The 20,047-nt window shown below is 42.6% G+C and overlaps 1 protein-coding gene across 1 annotated transcript; it reads left to right on the top strand.

Moving 5' to 3' along the window:
- Window positions 1-2,479: 2,479 nt before the first annotated feature.
- LOC134438080 (mucin-2-like) lies at window positions 2,480-19,706 on the top strand. The gene is made up of 8 exons (XM_063187667.1): window positions 2,480-2,490; window positions 2,706-2,851; window positions 3,361-3,493; window positions 11,209-11,343; window positions 12,991-14,396; window positions 17,814-17,940; window positions 18,984-19,106; window positions 19,444-19,706. The coding sequence occupies exons 1-8, from the start codon at window positions 2,480-2,482 to the stop codon at window positions 19,604-19,606; spliced, it is 2,244 nt and encodes a 747-aa protein (XP_063043737.1). The 3' UTR covers window positions 19,607-19,706.
- Window positions 19,707-20,047: the final 341 nt, after the last annotated feature.

Here is a 20,047-nt window from a genome sequence, read left to right as displayed (position 1 = left end):
GGCGGTCACGCAGTATGCTGAGGCATCTCTTCATCTGTAACTCCACCCCCTCCAAACATCCCCACCGACCCCGAACCAACCTCACCCCACCCCACCCCCGCCAACCTCCCCTTCCCCAAATCTGCACAACCCCTTTCTTAGGCACCCCCTCAGCTACCACTCCCTACCTACCTACATGTGCTCTAACCACAACCCCCGCAAACCTCTCATCGCCACCCCACCGCAATCTGTCTTCCCCACATAAACACCCCCCCCCCTCCCCCCACACACACACACACGACTCCACTTCTCCTCTTCCCCCATTCACCACCTGATGCTTTTGGTCTGTGGCTGCAGCCTCGACTCACTCGCCTTACCATAGACATACAGTATACATAAAGGCCTATATGTCTACGGTACTTACTTATATGTGAGTTCCGGGGGGGAAGCACACCTTATTCCATGGGTTTGTAACCTCAAAGAGTTTTTTAAAAAAATAAGAACCGTCTGACCTGCATCAAGTTCCTACAGGAATTTCCCCTCCTGCCACCCTAACCCACCCCCACCCCCAACACAGTAAAAAGTCCCTATGCATGAGATGGTGAGATGTTGTCCATGATGATGTTAGATGAGGCTTTCCCCCTCTCCTCTCTTCCTCCTCTTTTCTCTTCCTCCTCTTTTCTCTTCCTCCTCTCCTTTCCGTAGAGCATCTTATCTCCTCTCTTCTTTTTCTCCTGCTCCTCCTCCTTCTTCTTCTTCTTCTTCTTCTTCTTCCTTAGCCCTCGACAGCCTCCACCTATCTGTTTGAGGCACTGTTTATAAGAATTTACACCCCATTTTATTCCTCATTTACCCCTCTCTGCACAATACCCACTGGCCCTATTGACTGCAGAATCCTCATTCTGACTGTGACTTACTTCTTCTATTACAACTTCTTCTACTACACTTGCTTGAAATGTTTACATATAATGATGCTGACTGACAGTCCCTGCCCCCTCTCCTCACATAGCTTTTTTTCATTGGATAGCAGACAGCGTTGCATTCTGTAGCATCTTCTGATAGGTTCAGTGTTCCAGATTTACAGAAAGGGGGTGGGTCTAGTCAAGTGAACAAAAAAAAAGTAGAGTTCTTGGTGTCTGTTTTGATTTGGCATATTGCCAATGAACACAGGCACAGAAGAAGATGCAAATGGTAGTTATTATCAACACGTAAAGGCAAAAATCTAAAACACACGTTTATAAAAGTTAACTGTTGATGTTTCAGTTTGAAAATCCCAGCCCCCAACTTTACCCCCAACTAGCCTACCTGTTTACTGCTTGTGGAATGATTGCTGCTTTATCGATATGGACTGTATATATGTAGTGCATGTCCTTGACAAAGCAGAGAAAAACTTGTATGTTTGGACTTTGTTTTGCATGTAAAAAAAAAAATATCTATTTTACATAGATCTGGTCCGCACAGACCAAATAAACTATGATGTAAACTCCTAAAATCTGTCAGTTGCATTATTTGTGGTGATGCATGCAATTATTTTATGTTTTGATGGTGTTGGTTAGTTATTCAATAAATCCTTTATTGTTACCACAACAGAATAATAAAACTGGGCATACAAAACATATCAGGCAAGGCCACTGACTTGCCAGTCCTGGGGAAAGTCATAGTATTTTGTTGATCACACACAGGCTCCTTGATCCATAAAGGCATAGGCCTACAATATATCCTGTTTCCTGGATATATTCACCGACATTCATCGGCATCCCTGCCTCTAGTATGATTCGGCAGCGTGCATGTGTAATGTGCAGTGTCCTTGAGTGTAAGTAGTTGCGCAATGACAATGATGAGGAGCTTCTTTCACTAGCCTATAGCAGCACATACATCTCGGACTTGCTGTTATGCAATAGTTCAAGCGCGAACAAAGTTTAAAAAAAAGTGTTAAAAACGTTCTCTTACTGTACACCAATTTGGGTCTTTACGCACCATGTAGACACTGCTGCGTTCACGTTCCTTATTTGCATTGGCATCTAAACATCACGAGAGGGTTGGGTGTCTCCCCTGCAGAGTGACCTCCTTCCACCTTTTATTGGGGGGCGAGTGATGGGGTGAACATAGACGTCATTGAGGTAATACATCATTCTCAGCTTGTTCCTGTTCGGGACTTCATGTGCGCACTGTGCATGTGCTCCTGTACATGTGGATAATGTGGGCTAAAATGTAGTTTTGTGTTTCAATTGCTTACCAGAACTTGAACATAGTTTACATGTGTTGAAGAACTTTTTTCCACTGGAACTTTATACAGCATATTCATTACGCTTCATCCAAACAGGGCGTTTTACCGGCAACTTTTAATTTATTCAAAGTTTGTATGTTATAATTTATATTACAACGATGCGATTGACGGTTATGCCTGGGTTTGTGCTTATTTTTGTGCTGCTCTGTGCTTGGGGACTTTCGTGCGCCAATGAAGACGAACTTCTGTGCGTCAGTTCCCACTCCATAATCAATGGGACTCGAGTAAGTTTCCTTCGTAGGAAAGTTGGAGCGCAACCGGAGACTTTTGTGCTATATTCAAGCCTTTGGGATGAAGACCGCCAGCTTGTGCACTGTGAAACAAATGAAGACCAACTTGTTGTTGAACATTATCTTAACGTTTGCGACAAGACGCGCGACCCGGTGCGCGATATACCGGCAGTGAGTTATAACATAAGTGCAATATTGTCACCGGGCAGTTCTTGTCATGGGGATGACGCTAAACATGAACAGTCGAGTGAAGTGGAGTGGCCAAGAAGTCACCGTCGTGAAAAACGTGCCGTCATATTTCCCGGGACCTTGTGGTGTGGCACCGGGAGCAAAGCGCTTGAATACCACCAGCTCGGTAAGTAAAGTCTATGGACAAATAGCAATTTACTACTGGTAGATGGGAATGGCATTGCTACACCATGTCGCCACAGATTACGTGAAACTGTCTGAAATAATGCAATTAAGTGATATAAGCAGTGTGTTAAGTTAGGGAGTGCCAGACAGTGGGCGTATTTGAGGACGTGCCATAAGCCTACTAATCGTTCTATTTTGCAATGACTTCAGTGGGGTATATTTTGTATACCATGGCCATGGTTTTGTTTTGCAATAACACTGCACGCACATGTCTGCACTTAGCATTTGTTGGTGTTGGGGTTTAGGGCGGTAATCCAGCCTTTGGGCGCGTTTCTAACCGAGAGACGCACGTTTTCTGAAAGATTTATGATCCATTTCCATTTGCCTGTGGACAGCAGATGAGAGCAATGAACATGTGCTCTCCAAATAGACTGACTTAAAGTTACACTCTGCAACCGAGATTGCTATCTCTGCCCGTGCTTGTCGGTGGTAATCCTCCCCTCCTTTCAGGCATGTTTCAGCGCACAGACGAATGCTGCCGAGAGCACGACCACTGCACCAGTGTCATCCGGTCCTTCACCGTGAACTTCGGAGTCTTCAACCACAACCTCTACACCGTCTCGCACTGCGAATGCGACCGCAGGTGAGCGCACCTGCCTCCGCCTGTCTGCCTGTCTTTGGCCCGGAGCGCAATGCTGAGTATCGTGGAGCGAGTGGGTTGGGAAGGTTGAGTGGTGAAAAAGTTCAGGGTTGGCGGGGGGCTGGATGGGGGTCAGGGTGGAGGCCAAATAAAGCCATTTGAGCCCCCAGGGAACAGTCCCCTTGCATGACGGTGCAAGCGCCTGCCTGACCCCTATCACACACACACACACACACACACACACACACACACACACACACACACACACACACACACACACACACACACACACACACACACACACACACACACACACACACACACACCAGCAGCCACCTGTCTAGAAGGAGCCATCAGATACAGCATGTGCACCCACACGCATACATGTGTGCACACACGCACACACACATGCACGCACGCATGCACATGCACACGCGCACACACACACACACACACACACAAACACACACACACACACACACACACACTCACACACACAAATGTACTGTACACGTGCACCCAACAAAGCATAGAGCGCAAATCTAGATTAATATCTGTCTCTTCCTCCCCCATACCCCTGCCTCGTTTCAGGCCTACATTCCATGCAGTATGGCAGACATATTTATCACATTATACAATTCCATGCCCAGGGGCAAATCCTAAAGTCGTAACCCTGGCGTCTCCTCATAGATCATTGATTCCCAAACTGTGGGCCGCGACCCAGACAGGTCACGGAGGTGCTGCAAGGGTGCAGGGGCGGTTCTAGACATGTTGTCGCAGCCAATTACTTAAAATATTAACTGCCAATGACTTAAAATATTAATGTCTAACCAGAAGCGATTCTAGGGCAAGTTGGGGCCCCTAGCAAAAATGTGAAAGAATGAACGTTTGCAACAAATCGAACCTACTATGGTTTAAGTGTTACCTGTTGTACCCCATCTAGTGGCTTGGGGGCTCCAAGCGGCTGCCTGCCTAGCATGGTGACAAGATGTGCCTCTGCGTCTAATTGCGACATACATTTTCGCATTATATATTCATAATATTCAAATGTTTTCTCTTTTTCCCCCTGACATTACACTGCCCCACCTCAGCCCCCCTGGTAATTTTGCTCTAGAGCCTCTACTGCAAGGGTGTCCCTGAGAGATAGAGTGTACTTTATGGTCCCCAGGGGGGAAATTTGTCTTGGGCTTCAACAATCACTGCTTAACATACAGCAATCACTCACATACCAATACAACATAATATAAAGAACAAGAAACATACAAAATCACAAAAACTGTGCACAGCCTGCATGTGGCATGCCTATCTGTCATTGAGTGCGTATACATGCAGTTCAGTATCCCGAATATGATCAGGATATTAAGTATCCCAAATTTGCATTTGAGCATATAAACACGTCAGTATCCCGAATAACCCCTTATTCGGGATACTGAGAAATCGGGATATGCTAGGTGGAGTATCCCTACAGAAGCCGGGATACTGCCGCATGTAAACACCTTATCCCGGATACAGGGGCTTCCCATAGAACGCTGTTGCTGGTATCCAGGCTACACGCATTTGAAGAGAATTCTATAACGGCCAAGAATGTAGACTGGGATATAACGTTCTGTGCTCATATAAACACCTTATCCCGAATATGATTATAGCCGGGATATGCCTCATATTCGGGATACTGAACGGCATATAAACATACTCATTAAGCATTCTTATCACATTGGGGAAAAATTGTTCTTATATTTGTTCAGTCTGCAGTTCAATGTCCTGAAACGTCTACCTGAGGGAAGCAGGGTGAATTCGTGATGTAGTAAGTGGGTGGGATCCTCTAGAATCTTCCGTGCCTCCCTGAGCACTGCCTTTTCGTAGAGGGACTGCATATATCCCTGATCTTGGTGACCAACAATCATCAGGGACTGGGGCTCTTCTCTCCATTCCACTCATGGACTCAGATGAAGATGGTCTAACCATCAAAACGTTAGTCATGTTGTGCACTTGAATAAAAAACACAAAGAATTACATCTGTGCTGCTCCGGTGTTGTCCTTCAAGTGAAGATTTCCTGCCTCTCTCCCGTCGATGCACCAGATGATAAAGCAGAAACGCGAGGAACTACCCTTTTGTTTAATCATCAGGGACTGTTTGAATGATAAAACCTTGAATATACAGAATGCTTTCAAACATAACAATTCCATAAACTGTCAGTATAATAATATTTGTATAATTAATACATTTATTTACTTTGTCTGTGATTGTCACATCAAAATGTGGCAATATTATGAGACATTTTTTTTCTTGTATGAGAAGAGAGGCTAAGTTGCAAACAAATATTCTTAGGTCGAAAAGAGGGTCCTAGCAAGGGAAGAAAAGCTTGGGAACCATGTCATAGCTGATTACCCGCTTAGCCTCCTACCGCCTGTGCCTGCCTACTGTGTTTGTTTTTGTACCAACATGTCAATGAGAGATTGGCACAAACAGGCACAGTGGAACACGGTGCCAAGTAAAGCAGCATAGCCTATCTAGTGAGAGAGGGGAGATCATAACAAGATTGCATTGCCATTACATGAGATGAAGTAAGGCTTGCGGCGAATACAGAGCCTCATTTGCATCTTACTTGAAATGACTTGATCCTGTGAAGATAATGCTCAAGGCTCTATCCAGGGTGTTTGTTTTTTAGAGGTTTAGACTTGATGAGAGTGTTGTTGCTGACTGTGGTGGTTGGATGGGGGAATTCAAGGTGTTGTGAATACATGTGGAGAGTGAATGATGGAGCATTGTTTTGCATAGAATCGGAGGTGGGCCATCCTCTGTTTCCCACAGACCAACAGCATTGTTTTGAGCCACACCTGCCAGCCCCCCACACTCTCATGAGACCATACAGCACATTAGGCCAGTGGAAGTGCAACTCTCAGTCTCAGTGTGTGTGTGTGTGTGTGTGTGTGTGTGTGTGTGTGTGTGTGTGTGTGTGTGTGTGTGTGTGTGTGTGTGTGTGTGTGTGTGTGTGTGTTTGTGTGTGTGTCTGTATGTGTGTGTGTGTGTGAGTGTGTGTGTGTGTGTCTGTATGTGTGTGTGTGTGTGTGTGTGTGTGTGTGTGTGTGTGTGTGTGTGTGTGTGTGTGTGTGTGTGTGTGTGTGTGTGTGTGTGTCTCTCTCTAGTGCTGCAGAATTGTCTACTTATGGGAAACACAAAGGTTCAGAGTGCCACCATTTTTTTACCAGCCAATTTTCCTAATCAATCGGAAATAGATATCTATAGCAGGGGTTCCCAAACTTTACCATGAAAAGGCCCCCCATATAACGCTAGATCCCAACAGAAATAGACATTTTACCTGCAAACCTGCCATACTTTGGTCATAGTAGTAAATATTAGTTTACAGTGGTGGACGAAGTACACCAGTTATGTACTTGAGTAAAAGTACAGTTACCTTGCATTGAAAACTACTCAAGTAAAAGTATTCACCTCACTTTTTTACTTGAGTAGAAGTACAAAAGTATCTGCCGTCAAAAATACTTAAGTATTAAAAGTAAAAAGTAAAAACTTAAAAATGAAGCCTTTGGCGCAATTTTAATATTTAAGTGTTGTAGACCTAGTTTGGTCATATCTAATTAACTATCCTCTGATTTGCATAGGCTATACCAACATGTTAGAACTAGGCCATAACAGGCCTCAGAAACACTGTGGAGTAAGTCCATGGATGTTATAGCATCAGAAGTTCATTTTTACCTCTCTAAACATTTAATACTGACCCTAACATGCCCAAAATAACACATGAAAGGGCCATTAGTATTAAGAATGATTAGGCTGAAATGTATTATATGCCTATTATAACAACTACTACAATACCCCCCAGCCGTAGGCCTACAGTCCAGTATAGGCCTACTTATTTGTGACAGCAAGGAGTTAGAGTAGCCTATAAAGTACTTTATGTCTAATTTTTGTTATAATTATGGTTTTGGTAGACCTCTTATTATTATTATTATTGTTATTATTATTATTGTTATTATAATTATTATTATTATTATTATTATTATTATTAGCATATTATTATTATTATTATTATTATTATTATTATGTAGTGTTTGGTTATGTTTAGGTTGGCTTAGGCTTATGTATGGACAAACAGACCTCTTGCAATTCTAAGCTACCTTTAAAGATAGGAACATCTTCATATACTTGTAATGTTCTCTATTTGCAATATGCCAATGATTTGCAATAGCCTATTTGATACAACTTCATTGGAACACTTATCTGTCTGATCATGAAAAAGCTTTTTGTGCCAGTGCACATCACTGGGCCAATATTTAGCCAAAGTCCACTCTTTTTTTTACTTTGTTACTGTTGTTTTTTTACAACCTCACTTTGGTGGTATTGCCAGTGCTTTTCATATCCACTGTAGCCTACTGACTTGACTTTAGTGAAAGGATACATGTTGCATGCAGCCTCACTTTGCAACATGTGGTGGCCAAGGCAATCCTCATGTAGGCTATACAAGCCCTTTACACAAGCCTTTTTTTCCATAATGTTGAAGCAAATCATTTTTTTGTTAACAGGGGAGTCTATTAGACAAGTAATTTATATCCCCAACTACTTCAGAAAATACTGCAATGTATTGAGGGGAAAGAAGGCTATCACGGAGTTGGGAGCATGTTTAGGCATCCTGTGCACTTGACTCAAGAAACCAACACGCTACAAAAGCGGCAATTATGTGACTATTGTAAGCCACAACACAGATATAGCACAGTAAGTCAAATAAGCAGTACATTAGATAAGTAGCAATTCGCTAATTATTCAGTTCAAACGCGAAGCCTATTTAACAAATGTCGTCTTAGTGTCAGGCGAGCGCAGTCTGCGAGCTAAACCCCCCCTCACACAACGAATACGACGTGCAGATTAATACACTCTAACAACGTTATTGTCGCTTGCTTTATTGTTTTGTTGTGCTTTCCGCATGTTACTAGTAGGCTAAGTACCATTTCTTCTTATTTCAATTCGTCTCACAAGTCGCAACAGTGGACATATCAGTGGTCTGGCTCTGCTTGTTTCCCTTCTAAAAATAATAACAGCAGAACTTGTTGTCACGTGACACAATCATTACAACCAATCAAAATGACGAATCTCCGAGTCTGCCAATCGGATTCAGTTTCACTTTCTTCACACAAGCCTGAAATCTCAGATTTCATTTGACCAGGGCATTGAAAATTAATGAATTCACCTGCCGTGTATCGCCTGAAATAAAAAAAAGGAACGAGTAAGGAACGAGTGTTTCTGTAAATGTAACGAAGTGAAAGTACAACATTTCGCTTTGAAGTAAAAGTATAAAGTCTTACCAAATAAAAATACTTGAGTAAAGTATGAAAGTATGAAAATGTTACTTAAGTACAGTAACGAATTACATTTACTTCGTTACTGTCCACCACTGTTAGTTTATTACTGAGTAAATATTCATGAAAAGATCACATTTGGTAAAAGGCAGCACAGTTTCAATGACCATTATAGTTGCAATACCTACTCTGGCCCCAATCCTACACAGTACACCTTTAAGTCATTTTTGCACACTACTACTATAAAGTAACTCTTCAGTCAGGTAGATAAGCTCATTTTGTTTAACCGCAAAACAGCATGTGATAAGAGCACTGACAGAGAGTACAGTACAGGCTGTCTTTGTGTCACAAGACTGTGTACTGTAAATGAAAGGTATATTGCTAGCCCACATAGCCTGCCATAAATAAAGGTAGGCCAATGTATAGGCCTATATGTCTTCCTATATGTCTCCTTCCTCCAGATCGCGGTAGACAAAGGTCAGATGGAATTATGTGTCTTCTGCATCGTAGCCCCATAATCCACGCTGTTCCACCAGTTGAGCACTGTAATAGTCATTGAAAAGTTAAAAGCCATAGTACTACACTACTTTAGTAAGGTAGTAAAACTTGGTAATTGCTATTCTGCAACAGAAAGTTTATTTCGCTGTGTCTTAACGCCGGATGTTTCACCTTTCATCCAAGGAGGTTCTGAAATGAACTGAGAAAACCTTTTGGATGACAGGTGAAACTTCCACAAGCTCCAAAATGGTATGAAAATTCGGGCTTCAAAGAAGTTAAAGAATGCTGCAGGAGTTTCACAGTTTTTATATGTAGCACTCCTTTTTATAACTGCTTTGATACTGTTTTTTTCCGCCACCTTTTGTCATTGCATCTAGGTATTTTGACTTGAGTAGTTTTTTAGTGTTCAGTGACACCTTATATAATTCAAAAGGCTTCCTGTTCCTCTTTGATTTTTTACTGTTGCCTCTTTGGGGGATGAATGATATCCTCTCAGGTTTAAGATTAGAAGGGAATCAAATACGTAGATAAAGTAGATAAAAAAGAGACATGTCTGCTTCAACCAGATTTTTTGTGAGAAAAAAAATCCTGGTGGAAGCAGACTTTTCTCTTTTTATCTGATGATGGGTTTGTCCTGCTCCCAAGTCAGACGTTTAGAGCTTTAACCTAAAATAGAAGTAAGCACACCGATCTCATCACTGATTGTAACTCCCTTTTACTCTTCCAGGCCTTGTTTGTTCTCAGTGAGGTGGGATGTGCATCCATTGTGATTATCTTGAGCTGTCCGTACTGAATGAAACCTTATCACATGAAACAAAGCATCCTAGATTCCTCCTAGATTCAGGAGAGGAATAACATCTTGTCAAGCTTGATTCAAACTGAGTAAAAGAAATAGATATCCACACAGTGTATTTATTGGCCAGGTCTCCATGACAGAAAAGTTATTGTTATAGTCCTGCTCTCCTGCCTGACTTCAATGAAGAGGAACATGCATCTAGTTTGAATAACCTGAACTGTTCAACTTTGTTGAATGAAACTTTATGAAATGAAGCAAAGCAGCCTCCTCTCACTTCTACATTGTGTGAGTGGTTTCTGGAGGTGAATGTGAATGAAATGTTCTCAGATGTGTGTGATGAGAAAGAATTGAAAATGGATCTCCGCACTGCTTCCACAGTTGTCATTAATATGTGAGCCCCCTTTCCGGTAGCACTTGATTTTAAAGTTCACATGCTCACCTTTCTGTCTGTATAAGTGGCTTACAAGAAATATAGGTGTGTATTCACAAATGTCTTGATCTTTGCCATTAAGGGTTTTGTTACCGATGCTATGGTTATAGACCTATTAGGCCCCTGATTTAACACATGTTATACTGTCATGAAGTCATTTGCGCGGACAGTAAAGCCATTGTCAATGGCTAACATGTGAACTCTAAAAGTCAATTGTACCCGGGAGCACGTTTCAGTCAGTGTTCATTTAATGTCATAAGAGTGCTGGTCCAAATGATCACTCAAATATAACAAAAAAGGAGGGCATCTTGCATCAGCTTAGTTGTTGTTGTATTCAAAGGTGAAGGAAGATGCTCCCCCTTTTTATAATGCGAACCCTAAAATAAAGTGTTGTCTGTTTTCCACCAGGATTCTGTGAGTGCTGGAGGGCAATTTTAATGCAACATTTTGAGGTGTTTATGACTAAAAGGAATTGAAATAGATCTCCATTGCACGATTTTCACAACTTTTTTTTACATTATTCCTACTTCCTGCTTCTTGATTTCGTGACTGTGTGATGGAGTCAAAAAACGCCATTTCCCATTTCCTGAAACCTTATCAAATGAAACAAAGCAGGCTCTTGTTCCTGCTACAACATCTTGAGATGTTTTCTAATGTTTCCACGGTTGGTATTCCTCCTAGATTCCGTGAGTGTCTGATGGAGGTGAATGACGCCATTTCCCACATGGTGGGCTACAGCTTCTTCTCCATCCTCAAAGTGCCCTGCTTCGAGTTCACCCTGAAGAAACACTGCTCCAAGATCAACTGGTGGGGAGGGTGAGTGACTGGAGAGCTTGGTCTTTGAAAGCCATTTTATAGGCTTCTCCACTGCTGCCTATTCTATGCAATGAGACAATGATGTTTTTACTTAGCTCATTTGGGGACCCTTTTCTTTAGATGAAATAAAATGAATGAATGAATTAATTTCAAGATCAACTGGTGGGGAGTTTAAGTGAGCCTCTTCAGAATCATACCCATGTGAGAGAGTTAAGGAAATTGACAGATTACTACACAGGCCTACTGGGCCCAGGCTCAGGGGCCCAAAGAGTCAAGGGGGCCCTGAAGCTCTAGCCTCTATATTTGCATTCTCACTATGTGTGTATGAGAAATGAAGATGGGGTGGTCTCCAAAACTGTGCAAAAAGAAAGATAGGTGTAAAATGCTGATAGGAATGACTAGATATACAGAAAAAGCATTCAGCGTATTACTGGTGACTAATTAGTGATAGCTGAGAAAATATGGCTGATAAAAAGACATTTAGTTTTACTTCATATTTACTTATTACTAATTACTGATAACTGAGAATTGTGCATTATGAATACACAAAATAATCAGTTTTATAATTATACAGCCAATTGGTGAGAAACATGTGGCTTATAAACAGGTGGCGTGCTGAGAATTCTAAAGACCTGGATGGGAAAAGCCTTCCTCTGTGATAGGCTTTTGCACAGCAAATGTTACAGTCAGTTTAATCAACACTTAGAGAGTTGAATTGTTACAGTCCTCTGGTTGGTCCTACCCTCTTAGTGAAAAAATGCACTGTGGGAGGATTCAAGCACCATGTTGTGTTTAATTGGAAAGCTGTATAAAGCTCCATCTCCACCTCCACCTAGCTTAAAAACATAGACCACCTACAGTTAAAATAGACCACCTACTGTTATAAAGGTACTGTTTCTCAGATGCAAGAACTGGCAGATTTCTAGAGATTCTCTCATCCTCTCGTCTCACACTTCTGAGATTCTGGAGTTAATTGTAGTGTGTCTGCACACACCTATAATATAAAACTTATCTCTGTCATCTCCTAGTGTGAGGTACCTCAGGCTGAAGGCGAATTCCACATAAATGAAGGCATGGCAATAAATGCATCTGTGATGCCCATAGAACTTGGCTTTACCAGCTTCATCCGGCTTATACAGCTCCAACACTGGTTCTGACTTGCTACCATTACTTCTGTGGATTCCACTAAATCCTTCTTAGTAAATCCGAGAGTTTGTCATAGATCTACCTTCACAGGCAACTCCTGAACTTACCCCTGGAAGCAAGCAAATGCCAATCTCTGCCGCAGTTCCAGAATCTCCTCTATTAAACGTGTTCACACAAAACATTTTTCCAGTTTACGTTTTGGGGAACAAAAATCTGCTACATCACAAATGTCAAAGTGAGAAGGCTTGTTGGTTTTATGGTGTTTACTTATTGAAAAGTGTGTGGCTATTGGCTGTTCGGTTTGACTTGCTTCCTTTTTTTAAACTAAATATATTGAGCCAATTGCACATTAAAAATATAAATTCAAATTATATTTATTGGTGGAAAACAAGAGTCTGTAAAGTCGCCTGACAGAATAGCCTACTTGAATAGCTGTGGTTATGATAACAAATCCATAACACGTCTTTCTTTTTTCCTGTTTTTACCATGTACTACCAACAGATGCACGAAAATCGAAATGGCCCCATATGCTGTGCTGCAGACCCAAGATCAATACAACGCCACCTCCTTGAGTCCCAAAACTGATGACCATGTCATTGTCCCAAAACACCAGGTAGCCATCAAGCTCTCCACCATAAAGCCCTCCAGTTCGACCCAGAGGAAGAAGCCTGCCACTGTGCAGCCGGATGACTGTATCCCGCGTGGCCGAGTGAGGGGGGACACATTCAGGCCAAAGCTGAAGAAAGAACACAAGCAACGCTGCCAAAAAAGCAAGAAAAAGAGCAGGAAACTTATTCCAGCTACTACCACCACTACTACTACTACTACGACAACTACTGCAAAATCAGAATCTCCAGTACTTCAAAGCATTTCATTCACAACAGCGAGGGTAGACACATTGGCATCAAAAGTGAAGGAAATAAGCAACACAGAGAATAATGGCCCTTTACTTCGCCACCCAAAGCCTACATCCCAGCCATCAGTTGTACCAGTAAAGAACACAACACCATTATCTCAAGTCACCACACCTCAGAGGCAAAATGATCTAACTGAACCTACACAAACAACCAGAGTAGCACCAGTCAAGACAACACCACCCCCTCAGAGGCGAAAGAATCTAACCGAGTCTACACACACTCTGGTCAAGTCTACAGCACAAGTTAGGACAACACCGCCACCAGCCGGCCTTTACAACCAGACCCAGCTGCTCAGCCCCCCCAGGTCACCCACACAGAGGCCGCGCTGTAGACCAGGGTCACCACCTAGGGGGGACACATTCCTCCCCGGTCATCCTGGAGGGGTGGAGGCGGGGATGGAGGACTGCCCTGAGTCAGCTGTCTCCCAGGCGGAGTGGGCCATAGAACAGAACCGCAGAGACACGCTCGAAATTCTGCACGATCGGGCGTCACCAATACCGCCACGCAAGGGCACCGCGGCTGCACCTTTGAATGAGGTCACAACACCGACACAGCAGGCGAGAAACATGTCAGCAGGAGCAATTACCTCCAACGACCTCTCGATCCACACGACTAAAACAACGCCTCAGGGAAGAAAACAAGGCTTGCAGCCTTTATTAGCGACAACATTCTCCAACCCCACAGCTTCTCAGCAGCAGACAGGGGCGGCGGCAGCAGCAGCACAGACACCTGGGGAGACAAGGACAAGAGCCACTCAGCCGCCCCCAATCACTTCTCCTCATCACACCAAAGTGGCTACACCAGGGGCGGCGACACCTGAACAGATAAGAGCGTCTTCAAAACAAAGCACTCAGGCGCAGACCGCAACAGCACAAAGGCCCGAGCACGAGAGCTCAAGAGGGATGAGGATCACGACGAGGATTGTGCCACAAGAGAAGAATAGTAACTCTGCTGTGGCGTTATCGTCCAAGAGGCCTAATAACCCATCAGGTACATCACAGGAGTAATCGGGATTAGCATATTTGAGTGGGTTTTGAGAGAGGGATGTCTGGCTGACTGGGTGATGAGTCCCGATTTAGCAGCACTTAAACACTTAAGTTTCTATTCAGTAGTTGGCTTTGTGGCTCAGTCGAATTTCAGATAGGTGATTCACTTTTGGAAACTTCTACAGTGAGATTTTGATTCATAGAGGTTTAACTGAAGCAATTTCCTCTTTAGTCTTTCTGCTATATCATGTTTGCACGAAAGATTGATTCAAGTTTGCAAACTGGGCATCACGCAGAAGAAGATCATAGAGCACCATCCATCTTCATCCATAGGGGGTTCAGGAGCCTTGTGGCCTCTTACTGCAGATGAGAAGGGGCCTATTCACTATTTGCTGAAAATACTTCCCTACATCATAACAACATTGCTATGACATCACAGAGAGCCTTACTGTATGTAACATATTAACACCTTAACGCAGGTTATGTTATGACCCTACTGTCACCAAAATTGTAATGGCTATGTCTTAATCTGTTACTTAAGGCTCTCGGTAAAGTCATAGCAATGTTGTTATGATGTAGTTGAGTATTTTCGGCAAATATTGAATAGGCCCGCCAGCGACACCATGTGCACTAAGAGGCTACGGCATAGCCATTACTACTTTGGTGACAGACAGCAGGGTTATAACATAGGCTCTGCGCTAAGGGGTTAACAGTTTTGGATACCTTAATTTTTTTTAGAGGAGTTGGAATAAAAGTAAGTAAAAGTACAGCATACATGCAACATACATGCATGCACAATACATGCAACACCAGTACATGCTCATCCATAGTTTATACACGGTCATTTCACTGTACCTAATGAAGTATACACCGTAAGAATACTTTCACTTGAATAAACTAATTGGTGTTGTTTTCAAGGGCCCAGTCTCAACAGGTGAAGGCCATGGGGCAACTTTCATAAGCACCCTCAGGTTCTATCTTAATACTCTTGACAAGTTAATCGCTGATGATTTATTTATTTTTTTCCTGATAAAAAATACCTTGCCTGTAGGTTATGAGGCATTGTTTATGGGCAACCTTTTGAGCAATGTTGCCAGGTAACAACACGATAGGTTCCCTTAATATTCCTTACTTGATGATTGATCACGTAAAGTTGGATGTGGACTATGCATTCATTTTGTTGGCTTGATGGATAGGGAATGGCCAGATACCAACTGCTGGTAGTCTAATGTTCCTCAGCAACATCACCCACCAATAAAGTTCCAGTCATCACTATAATAGTTCTGAACCCGTGCTCCAACAACATCTCATGGATAAGTACTGTAGTAAGGTTGCCTGGCTATACATGGGTTCACCGTGTTTGTAAACACGATGTTGTGAGGAGGGGCAAGACACTGGCAGCCAACCACGTGAGCTTTTTTTTTTTTTTTTTACCGACAGCGGTTTCCAACAATCAGAGGTTGAGTTGTGCGCAGATAGTTTCACGCAGTCGGGAGAAAACAAAAAATTAGAACCCATGTATACATGCCTTGCTTAACAGTTAAAAAAAATCTGAATCATATCATTAAAAAAAAAAAAAATGAACGGTCATTAAGGCTGCCACAACATAACTTAAGTCTAGGCACACCCAACAATTCACAACAGGCCTCTTGTATTGACTTGACACACTTGACGAGGTTAATAGCCTGAGACAGAGAGGTACCCCAAGGGATCCCGTGGACCTATTGGCCTTCAGCATTGTTCCTACCTAGCAGAGTATCAGAGATCCCTGACAGCTGGCCAGGACCTGTGTGTGTGTGTGTGTGTGTGTGTGTGTGTGTGTGTGTGTGTGTGTGTGTGTGTGTGTGTGTGTGTGTGTGTGTGTGTGTGTGTGTGTGTGTGTGTGTGTGTGTGTGTGTGTGCATGTATGTATGTGCGTGCGTGTGTGTGCGCACGCATATGGGTCTGTGGCTGTGTCTGTGGGTGTGTGCAGGGAGGCAGCTGTCCCATTAGCCTAAGGAGAAATTCCTAGCCTGAGGGTATACACACATACCTCAGGTTGCAGGTTGCATATGGTGGGTGCCAAAGGATTGACTCTGAGTATGGCTTCTGGCCCAGGGATAAAGCTTTCACTTTATATATGGAGAACCCTCAGTAAATCTCTTATACAAACCTTGAAGATTGACGACCACTCAAATGGTTTCACTGCCAAACCCTGACTCGCAGTGAAGCGGGCCGATAGTCGTGTAGTTTGAGCCCACCTTTACAATGTATGGTGCTTCATAATAGATATTTCTTTGGGTTTCAGTAAACGCACACCGTTTGAGGTGCGTACGGCAGACAATTAGACTCAACTTGAAAAAGAATGGTCGTCGCACACTCAGAACTTCATGCAGTTACATTTAATAAGACCAACGTTTCGGCTTACTGTCAGATGACCCTGATGAAGGCGTAAGCCGAAACGTTGGTCTTATTACAGTATTTCTCAATTGGTTTTGTACATTTCTCGAATCTTACTCTCATTTTGCAAAACATCACGTTCATTTCCAAAAAAGATTTAACAAGTGGCAAAACACCATGGATAACCTGCAAAACCCAATCTCTTGCTCAAAACCCTTGGACAATCTCTCAAAACCAGGTTTTTGTGTCTGTGAACGTGTCAGAGCCATCAAAATGTTATGTCACTGTGTAAATGTGTTGGGGAGTGAGATCTTTCATGGATTATCATAACAAAGCATTTTGCAGAACACGACAAAATCAATTGATAATGTACAAAAACACTGAGAATTGTACACAACCATTTGCATGGTGATGAAAGCATTTGCTAAATGCTGAAAACTACGAGAAACGTATTTTACCATGTGCACAGGTAACAGCAGGAAGTCACAATTGAACAAGAAGTTTTGAGAATGATTATTCTGTTGTGAGAAATGTACAAAACCAATTGAGAAAAACTGTAAATGTAACTGCATGAAGTTCTGAGTGTGCGACGACCATTCTTTTTCAAGTTGACTTTATAATAGATAAACAGCCACTGTAAATGCTTAATTAATGGTTCATTTTTACAGCTACAGTATGTATAGTATCTTCTTTATATAGTTTTCTGGTCTCACAGTATTAGTGATAGGACAGTAGAGAGACAGGAACTGTTTTTGGGAAAGAGAGACAGGAAAGGGTCGGCATAGCCCCCGGGGCCGGAATCGAACCCGGGTCACCGGCAAAGCAGCCCAGTGATAATGATATTATTTACTGTCTAAATAAAGAAAACAGGACAGCCCCCCATGTCATGACGGGCAATAAAAATTGCCCGTCATGACGTGGAGTGCTGTCCTGTTCTCTTTATTTTGTATATTTCTTAAGGAATGAGCACCCGGTTGCTTTTAATTTTGTTTGAGTTGAGCGCGTTATATCTCTTAGTTTAATTATTTACTGTCTCCCATAGGCAAAATACTGTGTGGTCACCTCAAGGATCTGGATGAGTGTGCACATAAAATCCCTCCTTTCGAGAGGAGATATGGCTACCACAACAACGAGTCAAAGACGGTTTACCACTGTGACTGCACCCATAGGTAAGGCAAAGCAAATCACTTTCAACAAATGTAGGCCTACAGTACTCAAAATGTTCGCTTAAAGAGCACTTCTGCCAATTTCAATATGCTGTTGTATTGCTCACGCTATCATTGACTTGTCAGTACCCGTGATGCCACATTTTTCGGCTCAGCCCCTTCCGAGATCTGAGCTATTCTAATGGGGGAAGATTTTGTTTACTTTTAGAAAAATAAAAACATATGCATACTCCAAATATTATCCCAAAAGGTATTGCTGTTTGCTATTTGTCTGTTGCATAACCTTTAGGATGTTATTGGGAATAAATCAAGATTTTTTTTTAAAATGTAAACAATAATCTGCCCCTATTACAATGACCAGTATCTCATAAAAGGCTGAAAAAAAAACATCTCACGTACTGACAAGTCCAGGGTAGTGTGAGCATTACAACTACATGTCGAAATTGGCTGAAGTTATCCTTTAATGGGGCGCTGCGGCTCACTGGGCTAAGGGGCTGCACCATTCCACTGGGGACCTGGGTTCGATTCCGACCTGGGGTCATATCTCAATCGTTCCTTATGTCTCTCTGTCCCCACTAATTTCCTGTTGCTCTCTTTCTCACTACCCTGCCTAAATAATAAAGGTATACAAACCAAATAAGATACAAAAAAGATTCACTTTTTCTTCTGAAATGACATGGTTCCTCAAACAGAGCACCCAGTCATATATTTTTTGTGTGTGTTTGTGTGTGCAGGGTTGAACACGTACTACTATTAACCATTATTATTATTGTTATGGGTGTAAAACGTCTTCTTGTGCAGTCCCACAATCGGGGGCCTGGCCTCAAACTTGCGTTCTCAACTGACAGGCTTCGGGAGGGAGGTTTACTTACATTGTATCGCCAAACTCTGCTAGCTGTTGCTTATGAGTTAGGAATGAATTTAGTTGTGATTTTAGTGTCATGTGTGATTATTTTTCATTCTGATCTCTCTCTCTCTCTCTCTCTCTCTCTCTCTCTCTCTCTCTCTCTCTCTCTCTCTCTCTCTCTCTCATCACTTGTCTGCAGACTGTCAGGCCACCTCAGACATCAGAAGAATGACGCCAGAGCCATTCAGTTCCTCCTAGTGGATCATGTTTCTTTGCTCTGCTTTGGACTGCAGAGTAGCAAGTACTGTAGCAAGAGTACACGGTAAGAACAGCAGTGTGTGTATCTATCTACTAATGTTTTTTTCATTTTCTTCTCTCTGTTTCTCTCTTCTCTCTCCATCTCTGTCTCTGTCTGTCTGCCTGTCTGTCTGTCTGTCTGTCTGTCTGTCTGTCTGTCTGTCTGTCTGTCTGTCTGTCCGTCCGTCCGTCCGTCCGTCCGTCCGTCCGTCCGTCCGTCCGTCCGTCCGTCTCTCTCTCTCTCTCTCTCTCTCTCTCTCTCTCTCTCTCTCTCTCTCTCTCTCTCTCTCACTCTCTCTCTTTCTCTCACTCTCTCTCTCTCACATGTCTGCAACACTCATGTTTCTTTTTATTTCTTGCAGGTGCTCGGCTGTGGTGTTTCCTGCAACGGGCCTGCTGGTGGCTCTGAGGAAGATGGAGTATGGAGGGGCACCATCAAAACAGCAACATCCAAAGAGACACAAAAGAACTCCTGTGCGGCTGTATAAACGCTGCTTAAAGTCAATGCAGTCCAAATTAACATAGCAAACATTTTCCTTGAACGTTCTTATTTTTTCCCGTATGCCTATTTTTAAATTATTATTATTTAAACTGATCCCCAATAAAAAAGGTTTTGTTTTTTTAAGTTTATGTAACGCTGAAATGTGTATGAATGTTGTGAGTGTTCTCTGAGTTCAATCTGTGATGTAGGCCTATTGAATCTGTTCACCTGTGTAGAAGAGGTTGAAACCAATATTGTCCGCCAGGTGGTGCTAACATACCATAGCCCTCTGATAGCCATCCTTTCTGAAAGTGGGCAGTAGGCTGCTTTGGATGTTGAAGAACACGGTGGCATAGTAAATACAACTTTTTAGCTTTAATTTGCCATGCACATCATGAAGGGCAACGAAACCTGCAAATTGCATATTGAGATTAGGCCTATTTTAAAAGAAGTCTTAGGCCAAGTAGTTTAGAAAGTAAAGCAAA

This window comes from Engraulis encrasicolus, chromosome 21, assembly GCF_034702125.1.
Source record: "Engraulis encrasicolus isolate BLACKSEA-1 chromosome 21, IST_EnEncr_1.0, whole genome shotgun sequence".
Taxonomy (NCBI): domain Eukaryota; kingdom Metazoa; phylum Chordata; class Actinopteri; order Clupeiformes; family Engraulidae; genus Engraulis; species Engraulis encrasicolus.
This window is presented reverse-complemented; position numbering and strand designations above follow the sequence as displayed.